Source organism: Hippichthys cyanospilos, chromosome 7 (genome assembly GCF_059441005.1).
Source record: "Hippichthys cyanospilos isolate Australia breed blue-spotted pipefish chromosome 7, RoL_Hcya_1.0, whole genome shotgun sequence".
NCBI classification, from domain to species: Eukaryota; Metazoa; Chordata; class Actinopteri; order Syngnathiformes; family Syngnathidae; genus Hippichthys; species Hippichthys cyanospilos.
The window spans coordinates 12,557,852-12,577,337 of NC_142375.1; the positions used below are offsets into that span (position 1 = coordinate 12,557,852).

The window sequence follows — 19,486 nt, forward strand, 5'->3', positions numbered from 1 at the left end:
TACGTGAATTTCAAATTGATTTTTTAAGTTTTAATCACATGAACAAGTAACAAAAAAGGGTTTTCCTCTTTCAAATTTTAGGGCAAAATGAGAACCGGTGATTTAAAATGGTTAAATCAAAATGAATTGCACATCATTCGTATCTGTACTAATTAATTTACAAATAGAATCCTTGGAGATTAAATCCAAACATAGGCACCGTTAAAAGCAATTGTGCATTTGGCATGGAGTGTCTTCTGCCCCACTAGAGAGATCCACAGATCAACAACGCAAGCAAAGCAACTAGCACCACTTGCTGACCTTGGAGTCCAGTTTGGAGTAGGGGTCCGGCTGTCCGCCCCACGAAGCGATCTCCATCATGCTGTCCACGTCCTCCTTGATGAGCTGGTAATCGTCCAGCAGCTGCACAGCCTGACTGGCGCCCTCCGCCCCCATCTTCTGGAGCGGGCTGAGCAGGGCCCCACGGAGGAAGTAGAGATAGTCCAGGTTCACCGCCTGTCTGCTGCTCATTGTCCTGCACAGTAAATCAAACTTTTAGTATCCCACACATTCAAACGCAGCATGGTAACTGGTGTGGCACACTCACTTTAAAGACATGTGCGAGGCCAGCTCCTGGACTATGCGGGAATGTTTGCCTGCTGAAGAGTTTTTGCCGAGCCAGCTCGGGAACGCTGGGAAATGACTCATGTAACCTCTCATGAGTTCACCTGGGATTACGCTGGCATAGATGGCCTTCAAACAAACACACAATGAGGCGCTAAATAAACAGTTTATTGATTTTTTTTTAACTCTTTATTCTCAAGAAGTGTGTACTGTAAAGGGAATTTTTGGAGTACGATAAAATACAAAATGGTCATTTTGTATTGTATTGGTTGTTTTCAGACCATGAAAACAATATACTGATTCAAGTAAATTTAGAAGACTGAATTTGGATATAAAAATGCTTTCAACTAGTGTTGTTCTGATATTGATACAGGTATCGGAAGAAGTCCTGATGTGGCATTAAAATGGCGGTTTCGGTATTAGCAAGTAGTAACTAATAACTCGAATATGCCATTTTGGATAACAAAATGGAACCTGAATGCATCATATCATGTCGTGAAGTATTCAATGCATGGCAAGCCAAGACATCCTGTTGGCCGGAGCACAAGTTTCTTAATCAATGATGGGCATTTCTTCATGTTGAGGAAAAACAAAGGAGCGTGCCTCAATAAGATGTCAACAATTTGGGAGCATTTCAGCAGCATTTTTCCTGTTTCATAAAATATTTTTTTTAAATTTGCCTGAACACATCCAATTGAGTGATCTGAACTTTCCTATTAAAGAAAAAAAATTCCAAATAGGGTGGTATCAATACGGTATCGTATTAGCCTAATCCTAACCCTAACCCGGGCCAAAAGATGCAACTACAACACAACTTTAAAACCTTCGATGCAAAAACAAATCAACTCAAGGAAAGTGTATGTGCGCTACCTGTGTGGGTAACAGAGACCAGTTCTGCCCAGAGCGTATGCGTCGGTCCACCAGGTCTCCATCACTGATCGAGTCGGCGGTTTTGCTGAGCAGAACAAGGTGGGACTTTACATTGCCCCTAAAAAGTGAACAGCTTTGTCAATTGCAGCAAACGAGTGAGCGTTAAAAGGTGTTGAAATGGGAGGCCCCCCTCACCCAGCGGCGGCGGGCCGAACGTGGATGTAATTCTCTTGGACAAAGAGTGGCGCTAGCGAGTAGTCATGGAAGAAGAGATCAGACTTGTCAATGAGACTCATGTGAGCCGTCTCCTCGCCTGCAGCAAACACCTTCCGGCACACATCGAAGGGCCCCAATTTCATGTCCTTGCGCGCGCTGGCCGCATCAGACTTGCACTGGTCGTAGGTCATCACCTTGTCTTTGGCCGACCACATGCTGAGGTTATGGATCACCTGCGCAAAACAGTCAACGCACTGTTAACCGTATATGCTCCCAAACCTTATCACCTGTCACGATTGTTTTTCTTTTAAACCTGTCTGATGTCTTGATTGGATGCAGAGATAATTTCATTAAGTGCCGGAGGAGGAATCTTGATTCCTTCCTTGAACGCGATGGACATCATAGCGCCCTATAAAAAGAATGTTAAGAGTTAGGTAGACCACACAGAAACAAATGGCTCACTTCATTCAGTATTTCTGGAAGACTACGAAAACAACAAACAATCCTTGTTCACTTAAACCAGTGTTTCCCTACTATTACTTAGCCAAGGCACAAAGCTTTTGTTGTTCTGTCTGTTCTCTAATTTGCTGGCATAGACACTTGTACAACTAAAGAGATTTGCTCACAATTGATTGCTTCCTGGGATGTGAGATAAAATGCTGACCCCAAATTAGGAATAATGATGTCATACTGATAATTTGAACCGTTAAAGAAAAAAGGAATCTTTAGAGTAAAATCCAATACAGTAATGCTATAATGGTATTGTTTTGGTGGACAAAATCGGCACTCTGCTCTGTTTTGATTGGGTCAAAAATAGCATTGATCATGTGGGACTTTTCAGTGATCAAATCAAGTGATTATTTGAACTGACTAAAAAGTATGGCCGGCTGGCTGGATGAACACGGCCGCGCGACACAAATGTGCATTTAGTTCACATTAAAATTTGTGCTTTTTAATAATTTTATATTCGGCCACTAATTGGAAGAAGAAAATATTTCACGCTCTCCCAATTTGCTGCTGGTAGTATATTTTCAAGACAAATGGATGGGATACTGTCTCAGAAGCCTGCAAGAGTTGTTTTCACCTTGATTTGTTCCAATCGCGGCCTCTGAAAACGTAGATCAAAGCAGTAATTGGCCAATGATCTGATCTTCTGGTGGTTCCGATCGTTGCACATGCAGATGATGGGAATTTTGGAATTTTTGATGAGGCCGATCAATTCCTGCGGGAGGTCAAAACTTGTCAGTATCAAGGGGAGGGGCCTGACAACTTCATGAATCAAGAAGCAATTGATGTGTACCTGCATTCCGCCCCGATCCTCGTTGCCTGCCATGCCATCCACCTCATCCATGATTAAAACATGTTTTGCGCTGACTTTCTGAGAAGTGCCTACCAAACATACAACCATGAATCATCATTTGGCCATCGTCAACTGCACACTTGAAGGGAATATGCCCCAGTCACCTACATCTCAATTTCTTTCTTGGCTGACTGATCCAATGACCACAAGATAACTAGAGTTCTAAAAGGTGCCAGATTCGGCTACAATAAACTTTTACAACCCGCCTTTAGAGTGCTCTCATATCGTAAGACACAGATATAAAAGATCAAATACAGGAGAACATACGCATCTGCCTTTCAAATGTGGATTCCAGATTAGGAGACATCATGACACAGAGGTAACTTTCACTGAGGATATTGCATGGGAATGACGACCTCTACTGGCGAGCCAGCAGACGAACGCCCACCAACGCCTTAAGTGCACATTAGTGTATGTAATGTTCAATGCTTAGGAGCACTGTATTTTCTTCAAGGTATTAAGATCTGCACTGTTTGACATGCTAACATGTGATCTATCCAGGATGTGCGTAAGAACTGTCCTACTTAGCGAATTTCACTTTTCGCGAGGGGTTTTCGGTCCCCATTAACCGGAAAAAATGAGGTAACAATGTCTGTCATTTAATGGCGTGGAGCTCCTCCGATAATACGCAACGGCCAATATTTGTACAATTTGTTTTTTGTGATTATATTAAGCTGTTCCTGCTTTTATATTTTGTTATTTTATCACTCAGAATTTATGCTACACACAATTTATTTTGACATTATTTCAACTTTCCCAGGGCCACAGAAATCACAATACCTTTGTAGAAGCTTTCAATACTGGTGTTATTGAGGGACTCTGCAACCACTTCTTTCAGGTTGGTCTTGCTGCGTGTGCAACTCGCATTCATTTCCACATAGCTGAATCCCAACTCCTTTTGGCCAATCCACAGTGTATATATAATACAGGGAAGAAAGTTCTTATCAAATCTCAGTTGCTACAATGCCAAAAGCAACACTACCCTTTCAAACGCACCTCGCAGACCAGGGCTGCTGTTGTTGTCTTTCCCACACCTGGGGGCCCGGAAAGCAAAGCAGCTTTGTATCCTGATCCATCATCTTTTCCTCCACCAAACTTTCCAAATCTGGCAACTAAACACATCAAAATAAAATGCAAATGCTCACTTTAAAATGTGTGTGTTTGTGTGTGCATTTTTGTTTTTGGATAAACACCTGGTGGTTTAGAGGCACCGCCGCCATGGTGTTTGTACCAGTTTTGTAGCCAGCGGAGAAGCTTGTTGGCGCAGCTCTGTTCCCCTTGCTGGCCGATTAAAGCCTTCAAAGAGCATGGACGATATTTGTCTACCCACAGTAGAGAGCCACCCTCCTCATTTACTGACTTTGAGATTTGCTGTGAGCCAGAAGATGGGGAAGAGGAAGAAGAAAGGCCCAAGTCCCTACGAGCAGTTTGAGCTGGGCCTCTTCCGGGTGGGGTTCCACCAGCCACGGTTTTGACACCGCGACTGGTTATCTGTCCAGTCTTTGAGGGACTCGGAGTGTGAGGGGACCTTGAATTGCCTTTGGAGGGAGAGTTCTTTGAAGTTTTAGGCGTGAGCTTTGAAGCTGAGCCCGGGGGAGTCCTGGTCATTGAGGCTTTGATCTAAATGATTAAATCAAGACAAACCAGATATTATACAAATATCAAGTTAATTGAAATCAGTTTGTTAAAGGGGAAGTCAGCTCAAACGTTTTCTTGACAAAAATATGTTCTATGTGCCTTCACCAGTCTGAACACTGTATTCGGATTAGTACTGTCCATGAATAAGCAGCAAAATCCACCTGTTTTATAAATTTCTGGAAGTGGCCATTCTGCCACTTGCTGTCACCTGAACATTACATCAGAGTTGCTAAAGGTTTAGATAATGACCAATAAATGGCGTCATTTGCGATCATCAGCAATTTGCAAAATGGTTGCTCCCTGAGATGATAACAACAGATTTCAGCATATTTCATATTTTACTAGCTCAATATTATTGGCAATATCGTGTTTAGACTAGTGGGCCCACATACAACCTAGTATGAAAGGTTTTTTGAAATGTGTCTTTCCCTTTGAAAAAAACAACAAAACAATTTTGAATGCACTGAGTACTAACCTCAGCCTCTGCAGCAATCTCATACTTTGACTTTTTCCCTGGTTTGGTCCTAATCAGCTCCAACAGATCATCCTCACTAAGGATTTTGGTACCAAAACTCTCCGCCTTAGCAGAACCAAAACCAGAAAAAATGGATAACAGTTACTATGGCATTTAATGGTACTTACAGTATGTGCAAAACGGAAAAACGACAACCTTAGTAAAAAAAATTTCTGCTAGCAACAGAAAAAAAACTACAAAAAAAACAAGATTTAATACTATTGTAAAATAGTGAAACTAGAATTAATTCAACATTTTTTTCAAGTTGTGAGGAAACAGATATTAAAAATAGTTCAATCACTTTATAAGCAACAGACAAGTGCACTTGAAATGAGATGTTGGCCACCTTCTCGAGCTTGGAAACGCCGCTGTCGCGACCTTGCACCAGATAGGTGGTCTTCTTGCTGACGTTGCCTGTCACTTTGCCGCCATAGCGTTCGATGAGGGATTTGGTGTCTTCTCTCTCCATTGACTCCAGAACGCCGGTCAGCACAAACACGCAACCCTCCAAACAATTATCTGCACCCTGGAAGACCCAAAACAGTTGGCGATGAGCAACACATGTCACCTCTGTGGGGTCATGACTCAAATGAAGTACCGTGGGGATTTCTTTGGAGCCAAGTGCTCGTGGGCCATCTCGGTTGAGGTAATTTCTGTAGGCGGAAGTGTTGAGCTTCTTTTTCTCTGCCTCGTCAGGCATTGCGCTCTAACAGGATGAAGAGAACAGAAATATATCAGCCAGCAAGGATTTGCTGCTGTAACCCAACGGTTGTTGATATCAGGGGGGCAAAGGTTTTAATGGCAAAACAGGATGATTTGAATCACAATTCAGAAAAGTACTTGTTTTTGTGTGATAGATTAAAAAAAAAACAAAAAAAAACTTAATTTTCAAAGAGGGTGTAGTTATTTATGCCAAGCCCTGCATACCAATTGTAGAGAATGAAGTGTTTCTTACCGCTGGGTTATTGGGAGACGTTTTAGGGGTGGTTCCTAATTTCGACGCCTGTGCCTTTTCACCGCTTGACACAGTAAGTGTCTCCTTTTTGGGAGAGATTTTCAATTTTGGCTGCTCTATGCTCTTTGTCGCATTGTATTTTTCCTCATCTCTTTTCTTCATCAATCCAAGTTTGGAACTTGGTCTGACTGGAGCAGGGCTTTTCTTGGGTGAAGGCCCGATCATGTCTTCTGACAAGCTGTCCTCTCTGTTATTCTTTGAAGGGGTTACTTTCTTTCTGGGTAATGCCTCAACATCTTTTCCATCTGAGCCTTTACGAACCTGGAAGAGAAACACAAGAAAAGTTGCATTCGAATAAAAAAATGCCGGGACGAATTCAATATGATTACTCTTTCTAAATGTTATCACCTTCTTCGCCTGTGGTTCTGAATCCAGCATGGCGAGTGTTCTTGCAAAGTCTTCGTCTTCATGGATCTGCTTCTCCAGCTAAGTGATGCCCGATTGAGAAAAGATTTTATTTTTAATTAATATTACGCATCAGAAAACCAAGCTTAAACAGAAGGGTTGTATTGTAACAAAGTGAAGTAAGTCTCAAATCAAGATTTACACACATTTTCAGTGTTTTAAAACAACTAAACGCTCAATATAGGCTCTACAGCATAATCAGGCAAAGTATAAGATACATTTTCTCAGGAACAAACGAAATGTACATTGCTCACAAAAGACAACAACAAAGCAATATTGTGCGTCAATGTCAATGGAGACAGGTGCATGGAATTTTAAATATAGTTCTGTGTTTTGCAAACACTAAAATACTCATCTAATTAAAAATCGGTTGGCTTTAGCTCAGTATCCATCAACGTAAACTTGAAAGAACAAAATTCAGAAGCAGTTTTCACAGTAAGGACACAAGGCTAGCATAAACCGAAGAAACTTTTTATGTTATAGCTGGATTTGTTTCATACAATTTACCTCGTCGTCTTCAGCCATTTGCAGCATTCTAGCAATTTGCTCATCACTAAAATCATCTGCATCCTGGACGGGCTGAGGATGAAATGAGTTGTTATTAGGCATATATGGTTCACCTAAGAGAAATGCAGTAAATATATCTCATGGCAGACTGTTTAACTTTGACAAGAAAAAAAATGTCATCATTACTTACAGTCTTTCGTTTAGTGCTGGCCACCAACTTCTTGTCTGAGCGCTGGATGCTGCTGTTGCCAAAATAGTCAACAACCGAGGTAGGAGTTTGTTTGGCTTTGGTGGGCGGGGCAGTCTTTGATGTGACGGGTGTGGTGGGACATTTGGCTCCAATTTTCAGTTGAACAGAAGACGACTCTGCAGCCTCTTTCACACCTGGACTCGACTTGCTCTTTTGGGAGCTGCCATTTTGCTTAGTTGTGGAGGACTTCTTCAAGGTTATGAAGCTGTCGCTATCGGAGTCTAAAATTGAAAAATCTGTGTCAAAATAACCTTCGTTAACTACATACCACCACATCGGAAATCGAGAGCTGCTCATTTGTATGTTTGATTCAAAAACAAAGCAATCACATTCCTCAAATAATCAAATCTGCTCTAATTGAACTTTGAGGTGCATTGTTGACCTAGAAAGAAATAAAAACACCTATGCATGGCATATTTTGTCGAGTGTTATGTTTCTAGAGCTGTAGTTAACTTTTTGCTGTGGTTGAGCTGTAAACTTTTTGAGCATCATTGCAAGTTCATCATTGCATGTTTGGTATGAAGTTGCAAACACAGCACTGCTCATAAGTAAAGAACCATCACCTGTGCTGGCAGCAGCATGCTTTGGGTGTTTTTTCTTCAACTGAACCTGGGGCTTTGGACAAAATGGCATTTGGAAAGGGGTGTACAGAATTTTGTTTAATATGCTAATTGTACTTACAGATCAAGTCTGTTTAAAAGAACTTATTTACCTAGTTTATTGTTACCTAAGTACAAGTTAAATGAGAATACTTTCATTAACCTGACAACCATTTTACCTGTTTCCAAAACGCAATGAACAGGTTCTTTCTTGAGTGACTTTGTTGCCTTGCTGATCTTCTTCTTCTTAGGCGATTTCTTGGACTTCTTATCTTGCTCCTCTGAGTCAGAGTCTGGGTAGAGTAGAATAGATTGTATTTATTGTCATTGCACAGCATGTATATAATGAAATCAAGAATGCTGCTCCAACTGGTGCATTGTTGTTGCATTTAGGTAAGGCCGGTAAGTTCTTTTCTGTTTGAGTGAGGTGGTTCTCTAATACTCCACGCTAACAGTCTTTCAACCTCATCCCTGTAGGCAAACGCATCCCCTCTTTAGATGAGACCGACCATTGTGGTTTCCCATAATACAATGAATGCCAAAATCATTGTCTTATTCATTTAATCAATAGCAACAGATTTGTTTATCAAGAGTGGTATTGTTGCAACCTCAGTTTTGCTAAACCAAATTAACCACAGACAGGCCTCAAAAAAGTAATTGCAGCAAAGAGAAAATTACAAGCAAAACTCAGAAACATAGTTACCTGATTCTATAACTGCAAGTTTTTTCCGTTTTTTGTCATGCAAACGTTTAACTTCTGTTTCCTGTTTTTTCATCTGAAGCATGGAATAAAAAGACACATTAGACAGTAATAACGCAATCCAATGAGTAAACGATGACATTTTCTTGCCTTCGTCTCTTTCTTCTTTTTCAGTTCTTCTTCTGAAGAAAGAGGGCTCCTCTTCGTACTAACGTTCCCATTGTTAGTCGCTTTCTGTACTGACGGCGCAAAGAAGCGTCGAATGTCCTGTGAGCAACCAAACCATATAGGCAGAGCATTAGGAAACTTGTTGGAGATGACACTAATTCATAGGAAGTGTAATTAAATCCTGATCAACACAACTAACTAAACGCACAATCGTTTCTTGAAAAGATCACGTGTATTGCCTTTAAATGGGGATGTTTTCAAATGCTGTGGAAGCAAAACATCTCTGCTGACTGAAATAAAGTCATTCGATGTCAATGTTTATGCACTAGTTGATCCGCTGAGCTAACGGCTCCCTTGTAGAGGTTGCAATACCTTTGAACGAATTTAACGACTCAAAAGGACTGTTTTGTTCTCATCAAAGTTAGCATTTTGTGACAGGCATCTTGTGGTTTCACAAAACGAGATAGCTACAATTACGTTACCATCGTCTTCCCGCAGTGTTTCAGGTTTGTTGTCAGAGAACGAGAGAAAATATGGAGCTTGTTGGCGCGAAGGACTTAAGTTGTCGCCCGATTATGGCGTCATATGAAAACGTTCCAATCGCCAAATCTGTATAGACACTGCATTGAGCGTTAAATAGCTCGTTGACAAACCACCATATTGAATGTGCAAAAGTAGTGACGGGCAAATGAATTCTGTAATAAATAAAAGCAAACATCAAGTTTACTCAATTCAATAATGTAACAGATTACAAGCAATTTTACTAATATGCTTGGGACTGAGGAAAATGAATTTAATAAAATTTAATATTTCCAATTTAATCTATCTTTGAATAAAAACAAGAGAATTAACTTGTAATGCAATTAGTATATCAACACAATATGTGTTTGGGTATTAATTTCCTTTCCTTTTTTTTTTCAAAGCTGCTGATATATGGATGATTAAGGGTCTTAATTGCTCCAGTCATCCATGGCCGTGCGGGTTCCCCACGGGTACTGCAGCTTGTCCACAATCCAAAAAGCATGCATGGTAGCTGTATTGGACATTTCATATTGCCCCTAAGTGCATTTGGGAGTGTGAGTGGGCGTACGCTTGTGCGCCCTGCGTTTGGATGGCAACCAATAATTTAAAAAAATCTCTTTAAATCATGCCTTTTTAAAAATACAAATATGAAACTTCCCGAAGACTTCCGTTGAATTGGTTCACAAAAAAGTTCAGCACGTGAACCTTCATGCACAAGACCCCTAGTGGACGAAGCCTAAATTGCCGATTCAACCGTTTTGATTCCCGCTTAACTACAGGTATATTCACGTGAAAATAATTTGAATCAAAAGAACAAATGTAAGTCTTCTAATGTTAATCTAATTATTTGATTTGTGCTTCAATGGAATTGAACAAATGTTTGTCAAAATTTGGGGTTTAAAAAGATTTGGGAGGACTGACTATTATTGCATTAACCCCCCCCCCCCCCCCCCCCCAAATTCTGCATTGGCTTGGATATGTACACCTCAGCCTAACTGAAAGATTGACTTCTTTAAATTTGATATTGCTAAACAAAAAAAAATGCTTTTGCTAAATGCTTTGTGGGGTATCATAGCATTTAATACATCAAATATGTGACCCCGAATAGTAAAAAAAAATACTTAAATGTGGGAATCTAACTCTTGGTTGTAGGAAAACTAAAACTTGGAATTGCGAGGGGGGGAAAAAAAGCTTTCAAGTGCAGCACTACGCTATGAAATATGCTACTCTGAATAACATGGAGTAGCACCAAATACGACTTTTGACATTTCACAACAAGTCATATAGTTGTGATATATTGGATAGACTGAATTGGTACCTTGTCAAAGGAAAAAAACAAAACAAAACATACACACACACACACACACAAAACAAGGACGATGAAACAATATTCCAACTTTATTGGTGCAAGTTGTGAAATCAGATCTCACTGATCTGATTCCACAACTGTTCCCTTCTCAGACACATAAATTCCATCTAAGAATTTCCTAATGTCCTTGTTCTTGACGGTAGTGGCTTGCTGGATGAGGGCAGCTGCAAAAAAAAGACGATTGGGTGAAAAATCGTAAGCGAAAGCATTGCTGAGACTGTCGGGCAGATAAGGCCAAGGTTGAACAACTTTTGAGACAACGCTAAATACTTGTTTCAAATAAGAGCAGTGTATCAAGACGAAAAAAAGTGAATTTAGAACTCTTGTGGAATATTCAGTTGATTTGCATTTGAAATAAAAGGCAAAGCATCTTAAAGAATTCATGATGATTACTTCATTCACTTAAAAAAAAAAAAAAAAAATCAGCATTTTCAATTGAAGCCAATGGCAGAATGTCCCCCAAAGTTAACAGATAAGAAATTCCCGGCAAACAAAAGTTGTTGCTAAATTCTATTGTGTGCACACAACATACCTGAATTTGACACCAGCTCAATATCGTTGCCCTCCAGCACCAGCTCGTCTTTCTGGGCTGAGGAGACTGTGCACATCACACCTGGGAAAGCATAACGGAGCAAGTTGTACTTTTACGTCGGTTGTTAAATCAACGCATGGCCTTGAACGCGCTCATTGTACTTTAATGAAAGTAGACTTCAAACAAAAACAAATGCAGACACTCAAATGAAACTCAGACCAGAGCTAAAGTTCCAATTTATATATGCACATGAACGTGCAATAAAATGTCACACCAAAGTCCAACGAATGTGCAGTCAACAAAGGTCACCCCATCAATAGCCACATACTCACCTGGCCTCATTCTGACTCGGCGGATGTACTTCTCGCCAAGGAAGTTTCTTATCTCCACCATACTCCCATTCTCTTGCATGACAACATTGATTGGGAAGTGGGCATACACCGATCGCATTTTGTAGCGGAAACCCTGCAACGAAACAAGAGGGAGCAGACATGAAGCACGCAAAAGGAGCAGTGAAATTACACAGTCAATGACAAGACAGCCAGACGAGCACACAAAATATTGCAAACGGCCTCGACTGCTTGAGGTTGAACTATGACTTAAAAACAGTACAGAGGTGATGAAACGTCAGCATCATCAACGTGTGATGTGTTCATTCTGCAGTCAGTCCCAAGAACTGAGGAAGCTGAGTGACACTTACCAAAGTGACTCCCTTGATCATGTTTTGCACATGACTGCAGATGGTGCGAACCGTTGCCAACTCCTTACGGTTCCCCCACCATTTTTCAACACGCAGCTGAAATGACAGTGATTGGCCGTTAAACAAGGCAAAACAACCAGCATCGGGTAACTAAAATCATTTGCTCATCATATACAGAGGAGCTCCGGATGTTTAAATACATACTGCTATTGTACATCTCAATTCAGTTTGATGACTTCATGAATGCCAATTTGTTAAAAACGGGCACACATTCAAATGGATGAAACCTAACTGGGATTCACTGTCATGGTTCTGTCCGATCATGTTTTATATTGAAAGAAAAATAGAAAAAGCTGTTGAAAAGCAGGTCATACCAAGCTGCTTTCAGCCGCGACTAGTGCTCGATAACAAACTCAGTCCTCCTCCGCAGACCTCTTTGTGACTAAAATGAACGTTACAATATGCAGAAATTCTTACTTTTGCAATCGATCAGCACTACAACTTGCTAGCCGAAGGGACCAGTTGCCACGATTAAGCAGATCTTGACATTGACGGCCAAATTAGCTACATCTTTAAAGCTATATATGTGAATTATAGCCAACAAATGCAATGTGTGAATTATTGGAATGTTGGGAATGATCCCTAAGGCTAAACAAATGAGATAAATGAAGTGCATGTGAAATCGGAAAGCTTTAAATGCGAAATTACAAGTGAATTGGAATGTTTATTCGGGAAAAAAAATATGGTCGCTGCACAAATAAATTGCTAGATTAATTAGCCATATGTGCATTTCTAATGTGGAGTGAGCACAGTAGCAATGAAGTACCTTGAAAATAAGAATGTGCTCTATGTTGTGATGATGCCTATTATTATACTGATTAAATATTTGCTGGGGCACCGCAGATTTATATCGGGGCAAGTGCCCCAGTAAAATATGTCTGGTGATGCCGGTAGATTAGTCCAACAAGCCTTGGTCCTTCCATACCTTCTTATTTTTCTTGCCCAGCAGACTGAGCTCCAGGTTGATGTGGTTGAACTCCCTGACGAGTTTGCCACGGGGACCCTTGACAGACACTGTCCGTCCCTTCAGCTTAATCTCGACTGCAAAAAGGAAGGGGGAAGAAAAAGGAAGAATATAAAAACGAGCCACATGGAGATGTCACAACATTTAGGGATGTCTTACCGTTGTCGGGAATGTCGACTGTCTGGCTGCTGAGAATGGTCTTCATTCTGTGATTAGGATGACAGGCGGTCAACTTGAATTAGAATCAGATACAATTCATGCTTTCGCATCCAACATTCAGAAAGAACGCAACAGAACTTCATTTGATAACGCTGGCAACGATTTCGAATTTATGGAGATGAAAACTGCAGGTAGCACAGTAGCCCCGCAACCGCTACACTGGCATTGGGATAGTGCGAATGCAAGTTTATGTGACTCCTCATTATTGAAAAAAATAAAGAATTTGGCCCAAACAGCTCAAACTCAAGCATTTTATTATCATATTTGTTACGCATCGTGAGCAGTAACGTGCCATGGTAAAGTGGGTGAGTTCTGAGCCGTACTGGGCACTGTCGGCCTAACCCTATCACACCAAACAACCGCTTATGTTCCCACTCGAGATGGCGTCCACACAAAATAACGCGTTCCAGACAAAAAGCAATAACAATAGCGTAAGAACACCTAAGTTAGAAGTAACCCTAATGTTATATTTGGACGGATGAACTTTGATTGATTCCGTTGACAAAAACTCTATGGTTAGCTCACCTCGCTGGTGATAGAGGAAAAGAGAGAGGAAATGCGTCACCACGCTCATGTAGCGTACGTAAGTGACGTCGTTAGACATAAACAATGGAACTCAGAGAAATGATCATCTCCCGTAAAATGTCCAAAAGAAGAAATAAAATGAAAAGAAATGACTTGTTATGAATTTGTTTTTGGCGTCGTTGATATCTATAACGCTGATGATATTACACTGGTGGGATTGAGTAATCGAAGTGATACTCATCTCCCGGTGAAAAAGTCCTGGAGTACACTAACTAGTTGAAAATTTGAAAAAAAAATACAAGTTAATTAATATTAAAATGCTTCACATACATTTTGACGTGGGCCATTTGGTAAAATGCGAAGACTAGTCTTTAGTAACATTTTTTACCTCTTCAGACGCTGTCACATGAACGTAACACAAGACCACAACAATCGCTCGTCAATATGCATTCGGCCTGGATCTAGCCAGTGTCATGGCGTTACTCAAGCAAAGCTGCGTTGTCGTCGGACGTTTCTCCGCTCATCGACCATGGCTCGGATCGACAAGTATCTCTCACGTCAGTATTGCATTCTAATATTGTGCTGATAATTTGGTTTGAAGGGATTCTTGTCGCGCGTCTGATCGTTCCATTGGTGTAAGCTTGGTTCCTGATCTACTGTTTTCATAACGGTCAGAGTACCAAGGGCAATGTTTACATCAAGTCATTCGTTGTGGTGGTGATCATCTCGACAGCGTGCATCGCAAGCACCTGGTTTCGGTAATGTCGAATATTCATACCTTAATCTTCTGTAGGGCTACACGAACGGCATATCATCGGCGGCTAAGTCCACCCCGAATCTGGCTGACGGGACTAAAGTGCAACTAAGCGATCATGACGGCCCCACGCTGCAGGACTTCATTTCAGGGGAACTGTCCGAAAAGAGTAACTGGGCAGAGTACAGAGGCAACTTAAAGAGGCAAAAAGGAGAGAGGTGAGTATATGCCTCACACAGTTGATATTGCGGCTGTACTAGCAAGACCAACAGTGCAATAATAATGAATTATACAACGACACGTGTGCAGTCAGGTGATGCAAGAGACATCACACAAGTTAAACTGACCCGTAGTGTAGTAATTATGATACAGCAACAAATGTCGAGAGGAATGGAGTGGAGTTATGCTTTAAGTGTTTTGCAGCGGCTCGATTCACCAGTTCAGATTCCAAATGAAGATTGCTGACACGCAGGTTGCTCTCACCTCCACTGGGAGCAAGCTCGGGTTCAATGTCTTACTCAAGGACACTTCGAAACGGCCACCAGAGTCGATGATTGAACCTGCAACATTTTCAGTCAGAAGACAAACACACTGTTTGTCATTGTGAAAATTATGCACAGAGTCCTTGAAATCTTGTATGTTACTGTGTGGAACAGTGATCAAATAAAATTAGTGCCAAAACTACAATAATAGATCAGGTAATGCAGTCACACAGGGATGTCCAGACTGGCAAAAGCCTTGTCTTATTATTTAACAAAAGGGCAGAAGCTATTGTAATTAATCAGTGTTCACAATTTTGACCCCACTGAGAGTTTGTGGTGTTATTTGGTATACTTGTCAAAAAAAAAAGGGGGGGGGGGGGTCTCAGTGCCATAAAAGTTACTTTTTTGCAGGCTTCGGCTGCCTCCTTGGCTGAAGACAGAAATCCCTATTGGGAAGAACTACAACAGACTGAAGAACTCTCTGAGAAACCTCAACCTTCACACTGTACGCTACACTAAGTCTAACCATCTTTAACTTGCAAACCTATTGAACAAGAACACAACTTGTCTGTCTTGTCTGTCTTTACATGAAGCTGTCACTACTGAATTAGTAAAAGTTCAAAGCATGAATCGGTGTGTTCCATCAGGTATGCGAGGAAGCCAGATGTCCTAACATTGGTGAATGCTGGGGAGGGGGAGAGTACTCGACAGCCACAGCCACCATCATGGTCAGTCAAAGCATATATCTTACCTCTAAACAAAATGGATGTACACTAAAAAAATACAATTCGCTCATTGTCATGTACTATTTAGCCAATCAGAAGCCAGTAACAGCTTAGTCTTCTTTTCAATATCTTTTGTCAGTGCATATGTGGAGTTATGATTTGAAGTGTTCTGAGTATGGACCTTAGCAGGTTGGGGTAAAATATTTGCAATTTCAGGACCATTTTGATGTGTTATGTAATTTTCTGTTCATGCTTCTCATTGCTAGCTGATGGGAGACACATGCACCCGTGGATGCCGCTTTTGTTCTGTCAAGACTGCTCGCCTACCTCCTCCACTTGACCCCGAAGAGCCCTACAACACCGCAAAGGCTATTGCTGTATGGGGGCTAGACTATGTGGTGCTCACATCTGTAGACAGAGATGGTAAGATGGCCTTCTAAATTTTTTAGAAGTACAAGGGATTCAAGTTTTGTTGTCTGTGAGCAAAATAAAATCCCATAATTTCGCACGCCATACAAACAATCAGTCAGCAAAGTAGTTGGCGGGAGAGTCAGGGAAAATAGGTTTACCACATTCATCGTATTAAATGCAGCAAGAATAAAAAGAACATTTTGCAATTTGATGATCATTTTTCAATTGATTAGCGCATTGGATTGTATCAATCTATTGCGTGCACATACTGGTATATAAGCAGCACTTACTTGAAAAATGAACTTTTTTCATCAGGTGAACATTAACTGAAAACAATATCTGCCAATCTTACAGACTGGAGAAAATAAACATACAGAAGCATAAACACTTGTAGTGCCACAACTAATTCATCATCTCCACTTTTGGAATTCTGCTGGTTGATTCCATTAATGCCGTTTCCATTGTGAGGTCGATAACCTTCAACTTGAAGGCAATGATGATTCTTCGATATTGTGAGTTAAGGCTTGAGGAGAGCGGATCTGGATATCGACCCACTTGTGCAAATAGGCTTTAAAAAGGTGGAAAAAAAATCACGTGAACGTTACAACAAGAGTTAAAGATAGGGAAATAGTCCTAGTTTATAATCTTTTTGTAACCCGAAGTTAGAACACAAGCCGGATTCAGCATAACAAATGACACAGGAAGTGCACTTCCCGTGTTATTTGCCGCTTTTGTAATTAGAGTACTTCAATGGTCTCTCCAGTGTGCAAATCTGCTCTGTATTTTTGGTAGATATTGCAGATGGAGGGGCGGAACATTTTGCCAAGACTGTTTCTCACCTGAAGGAAAGGTAAACAGATTGGTTTAGGCTTCAGATCTCTCAATCTTCACAATGTATAACAAAGGTTACCAATATGGTGCCCAGCACAAGGTAACGCCCAAGAGCCACATTTTTTTTTTATTGCAGGTACAGTATGTTTTCATTTCAAATTAAGAGCATATTCTAAATTGTGTTATAGTGACTCACTTGAAAATAATGTATGCTACCCTCTTTTAGGAACCCTCAGATCCTGGTTGAATGTCTGACACCCGATTTTCGGGGTGACCTGGCATCTGTGGAGAAAATCGCCCTGTCAGGTCTGGATGTGTACGCACACAACGTGGAGACAGTCCGTGAGCTTCAAAGGTACCGCAGCGGGGTGGCCTTGATGGTGCACTTTCATGCTAATGTTTATTTTCGATGGCTCACGTTGAAAATGCCTGCTCGGACGCCGTTTACATTTTAACTCTAGGCACGTCCGAGATCCTAGAGCCAACTTTGACCAGTCTCTGAGCGTTCTGAAGCACGCCAAAAAGGCCAATCCTGCTTTACTTACCAAGACATCCATCATGCTGGGATTGGGAGAGACTGACCAACAAATTCACAACACACTGGCTGGTATGTGCACTACGAATGTGCATCATTTGGAACAACGTGATCTAAGTTTGTGCCCCTTTTTTTTTGTGTGTGTGTGTTACAGAGCTGCGTGAGGCTGCAGTGGATTGTCTGACACTTGGACAGTACATGCAACCCACAAAACGGCATCTTAAGGTAAGTGCCAGCCAGAGTCATTCAAGTCTCTTTTGAATTCAAATCAGCAATGGCAATTTGTGTGTGAGCCTAGGTAGATGAATATATCACTCCAGAGAAATTTGCGCACTGGGAGAAAGTTGGGAATGACATGGGCTTTGTCTACACTGCCAGTGGGCCGTTGGTTCGATCCTCCTACAAAGCAGGTGAGAACCGAGGCATGGATAGCCATATAACTCATGGAGGCCAATTTGTCATGCCATATTTTTGTCATTTGAGTCACACTCTTAATGGGTTCATGATTAATACTGTTTAGCAAATCACACCTGTGTAATGGATTCATTTGAAGATGAACTGTATCCTTGATCAAAATCCCACCATTGATAGTCCTCACCTGGCATTTTAGTTTGTCAACAGCTCTCATATGTCGAGGGAATTGTGAATCAATATTATACTTTCATCATTTCGTGATCAAAAGCTTTAGGTAGTGAACAAACATTGCAGTTGCCCTTCTTTTGGCATGGGATGACATATAAAAGCATCACTTGTAAAGAGTAAGGGTATAGTGTTCATCACAAACTTGACCTCTCATCCAATATCAGCTGGGACAGAGTCCAATCCTTACTGCAATCATCAACAAGTGGAGCAGAATCAGGATATGCACATACTGTTTAAAAAAAAAAAAGGAGGGGGGGACCCCGATGGCAACTTTGATTAAACCAGCAGCGCCAGTTTAGCTTGCCGCATCAATACAAAACATCAGCTGCAGCTAACAGTAAGAGCCATAGCAAAGCGCTTTACCCAACTCGAGAACCCCTTTTGCGTTTGAGCAATTCTGTGATGGACAGGATAGACTGTGACCTTTTCTTGTTGTATATCAATCGTTTGATCTGCCACAATAGCACAATTGATCTAGAAAAAGATGAGTCAAATTTTTAGGTAAGATTAAAGTAAAAAAAAAAATCAATGCATCGATTTTAGATCTTAATGACTTTTTTTCACAGCGCTGGAAAATAAATTATTTCCTATAGCATTAAACATAGTACATACCACATATATGAGGAACCTGGTCCAACTGTGTTTTTGAAAATAAAATTTGCCCACTCTGAGGATTTAATTAGTTTATCTCCACTCCCTGCAGGAGAGTTCTTCCTGAAGAATTTGCTGAAGAAGAAAAAAGCAGCAGCTATGCAGATTGAATCGTGAACAACGCTGCTCTCTGTAAATGCAACTTTACACTGGTGCCATCACGCAGTAATTCAAGCTGCAGCATATTGCACAAGAGAACATTATGAGAAAAGCATAAACACACCATGGTTACATAATCACGTGGATTGTGCAGTCATGCTGTCCATTTGACACTTAACGTGAGAAATTTTCAAAATTACAGTCTTATGAAATATTTACAGTAACAATCAAAGGTTTGAGCACACCTTGAAATTCAAGCGATCTCAATGACTTAGAGGGCAAAACTGATAGTATACAGCTGTGAAATGAAAGTCATTTTAGCAATTTAGTCATAATGCAAAGTTCACATAATAAAGAGGGGGGGGGGGGGTCACATCCTGTTCACACCATCCAATGGCCCCAGACTTTAAAATGTGGCAGAGCACTTTGAATCTCGATGGGGTTCTCATGAATTTAACGCATAAATAAACCAATGCTTGGATTCAAAATATATCATTTGTACCCAAGTGTCTATTTCACATGTATACAACTTTGTACCTTAAACGCAGTTTTTGGATAAATTAAACTTTTTAACCCTAAACTGTCGAAGACATGTTTTTAAGACCTTTGGAGGATTTTTT

The 19,486-nt window shown here is 40.8% G+C and overlaps 3 protein-coding genes across 3 annotated transcripts in view; 1 reads left to right on the top strand and 2 right to left on the bottom strand.

Annotated features, from left to right (window-relative positions):
- rfc1 (replication factor C (activator 1) 1) overlaps nt 1-9,396 on the bottom strand; it is a 10,819-nt gene extending 1,423 nt beyond the window's left edge. Inside the window, exons 1-21 of the mRNA XM_088418962.1 lie at nt 9,328-9,396; nt 8,828-8,944; nt 8,681-8,753; nt 8,157-8,270; nt 7,319-7,599; nt 7,129-7,200; nt 6,565-6,642; nt 6,157-6,477; nt 5,800-5,907; nt 5,548-5,727; nt 5,163-5,267; nt 4,243-4,669; nt 4,046-4,161; nt 3,830-3,944; nt 2,990-3,078; nt 2,774-2,911; nt 2,003-2,098; nt 1,669-1,922; nt 1,474-1,591; nt 587-732; nt 301-514 (exon numbers count right to left, since the gene is read on the bottom strand). Coding sequence (XP_088275088.1) covers nt 301-514; nt 587-732; nt 1,474-1,591; nt 1,669-1,922; nt 2,003-2,098; nt 2,774-2,911; nt 2,990-3,078; nt 3,830-3,944; nt 4,046-4,161; nt 4,243-4,669; nt 5,163-5,267; nt 5,548-5,727; nt 5,800-5,907; nt 6,157-6,477; nt 6,565-6,642; nt 7,129-7,200; nt 7,319-7,599; nt 8,157-8,270; nt 8,681-8,753; nt 8,828-8,944; nt 9,328-9,330 — 3,165 coding nt within the window. The 5' untranslated portion in view covers nt 9,331-9,396. The remainder of the gene's footprint in view (nt 1-300; nt 515-586; nt 733-1,473; nt 1,592-1,668; nt 1,923-2,002; nt 2,099-2,773; nt 2,912-2,989; nt 3,079-3,829; nt 3,945-4,045; nt 4,162-4,242; nt 4,670-5,162; nt 5,268-5,547; nt 5,728-5,799; nt 5,908-6,156; nt 6,478-6,564; nt 6,643-7,128; nt 7,201-7,318; nt 7,600-8,156; nt 8,271-8,680; nt 8,754-8,827; nt 8,945-9,327) is intronic.
- Nucleotides 9,397-10,742: 1,346 nt separating this feature from the next.
- rpl9 (ribosomal protein L9) lies at nt 10,743-13,786 on the bottom strand. Its single transcript, XM_088418968.1, has 7 exons — nt 13,737-13,786; nt 13,152-13,198; nt 12,954-13,069; nt 11,969-12,064; nt 11,601-11,733; nt 11,269-11,349; nt 10,743-10,900 (listed from the first exon to the last, which is right to left on the bottom strand). Exons 2-7 carry the CDS (start codon nt 13,195-13,197, stop codon nt 10,794-10,796), a joined length of 579 nt encoding a protein of 192 aa, XP_088275094.1. The 5' UTR covers nt 13,198; nt 13,737-13,786; the 3' UTR covers nt 10,743-10,793.
- A 389-nt stretch (nt 13,787-14,175) lies between these two features.
- lias (lipoic acid synthetase) lies at nt 14,176-19,446 on the top strand. The gene is made up of 11 exons (XM_088418967.1): nt 14,176-14,293; nt 14,530-14,708; nt 15,384-15,477; nt 15,620-15,700; nt 15,964-16,120; nt 16,901-16,958; nt 17,166-17,294; nt 17,401-17,546; nt 17,629-17,699; nt 17,773-17,884; nt 18,820-19,446. The coding sequence occupies exons 1-11, from the start codon at nt 14,210-14,212 to the stop codon at nt 18,882-18,884; spliced, it is 1,176 nt and encodes a 391-aa protein (XP_088275093.1). The 5' UTR covers nt 14,176-14,209; the 3' UTR covers nt 18,885-19,446.
- Nucleotides 19,447-19,486: the final 40 nt, after the last annotated feature.

What these genes read in the sequence shown, in the direction of transcription:
- lias (XM_088418967.1), top strand. Translation starts at nt 14,210, where the DNA reads ATGGCGTTACTCAAGCAAAGCTGCGTTGTCGTCGGACGTTTCTCCGCT. An exon ending in CACATCTGTAGACAGAGATG is followed by an intron (nt 16,121 to 16,900) that starts GTAAGATGGCCT and finishes TATTTTTGGTAG; the next exon opens with ATATTGCAGATGGAGGGGCG. An exon ending in TCGATCCTCCTACAAAGCAG is followed by an intron (nt 17,885 to 18,819) that starts GTGAGAACCGAG and finishes CACTCCCTGCAG; the next exon opens with GAGAGTTCTTCCTGAAGAAT.
- rpl9 (XM_088418968.1), bottom strand. Translation starts at nt 13,197, where the DNA reads ATGAAGACCATTCTCAGCAGCCAGACAGTCGACATTCCCGACAACG. An exon ending in TGATCAAGGGAGTCACTTTG is followed by an intron (nt 11,734 to 11,968) that starts GTAAGTGTCACT and finishes GTTTCGTTGCAG; the next exon opens with GGTTTCCGCTACAAAATGCG. An exon ending in CCGAGTCAGAATGAGGCCAG is followed by an intron (nt 11,350 to 11,600) that starts GTGAGTATGTGG and finishes ATGCTTTCCCAG; the next exon opens with GTGTGATGTGCACAGTCTCC.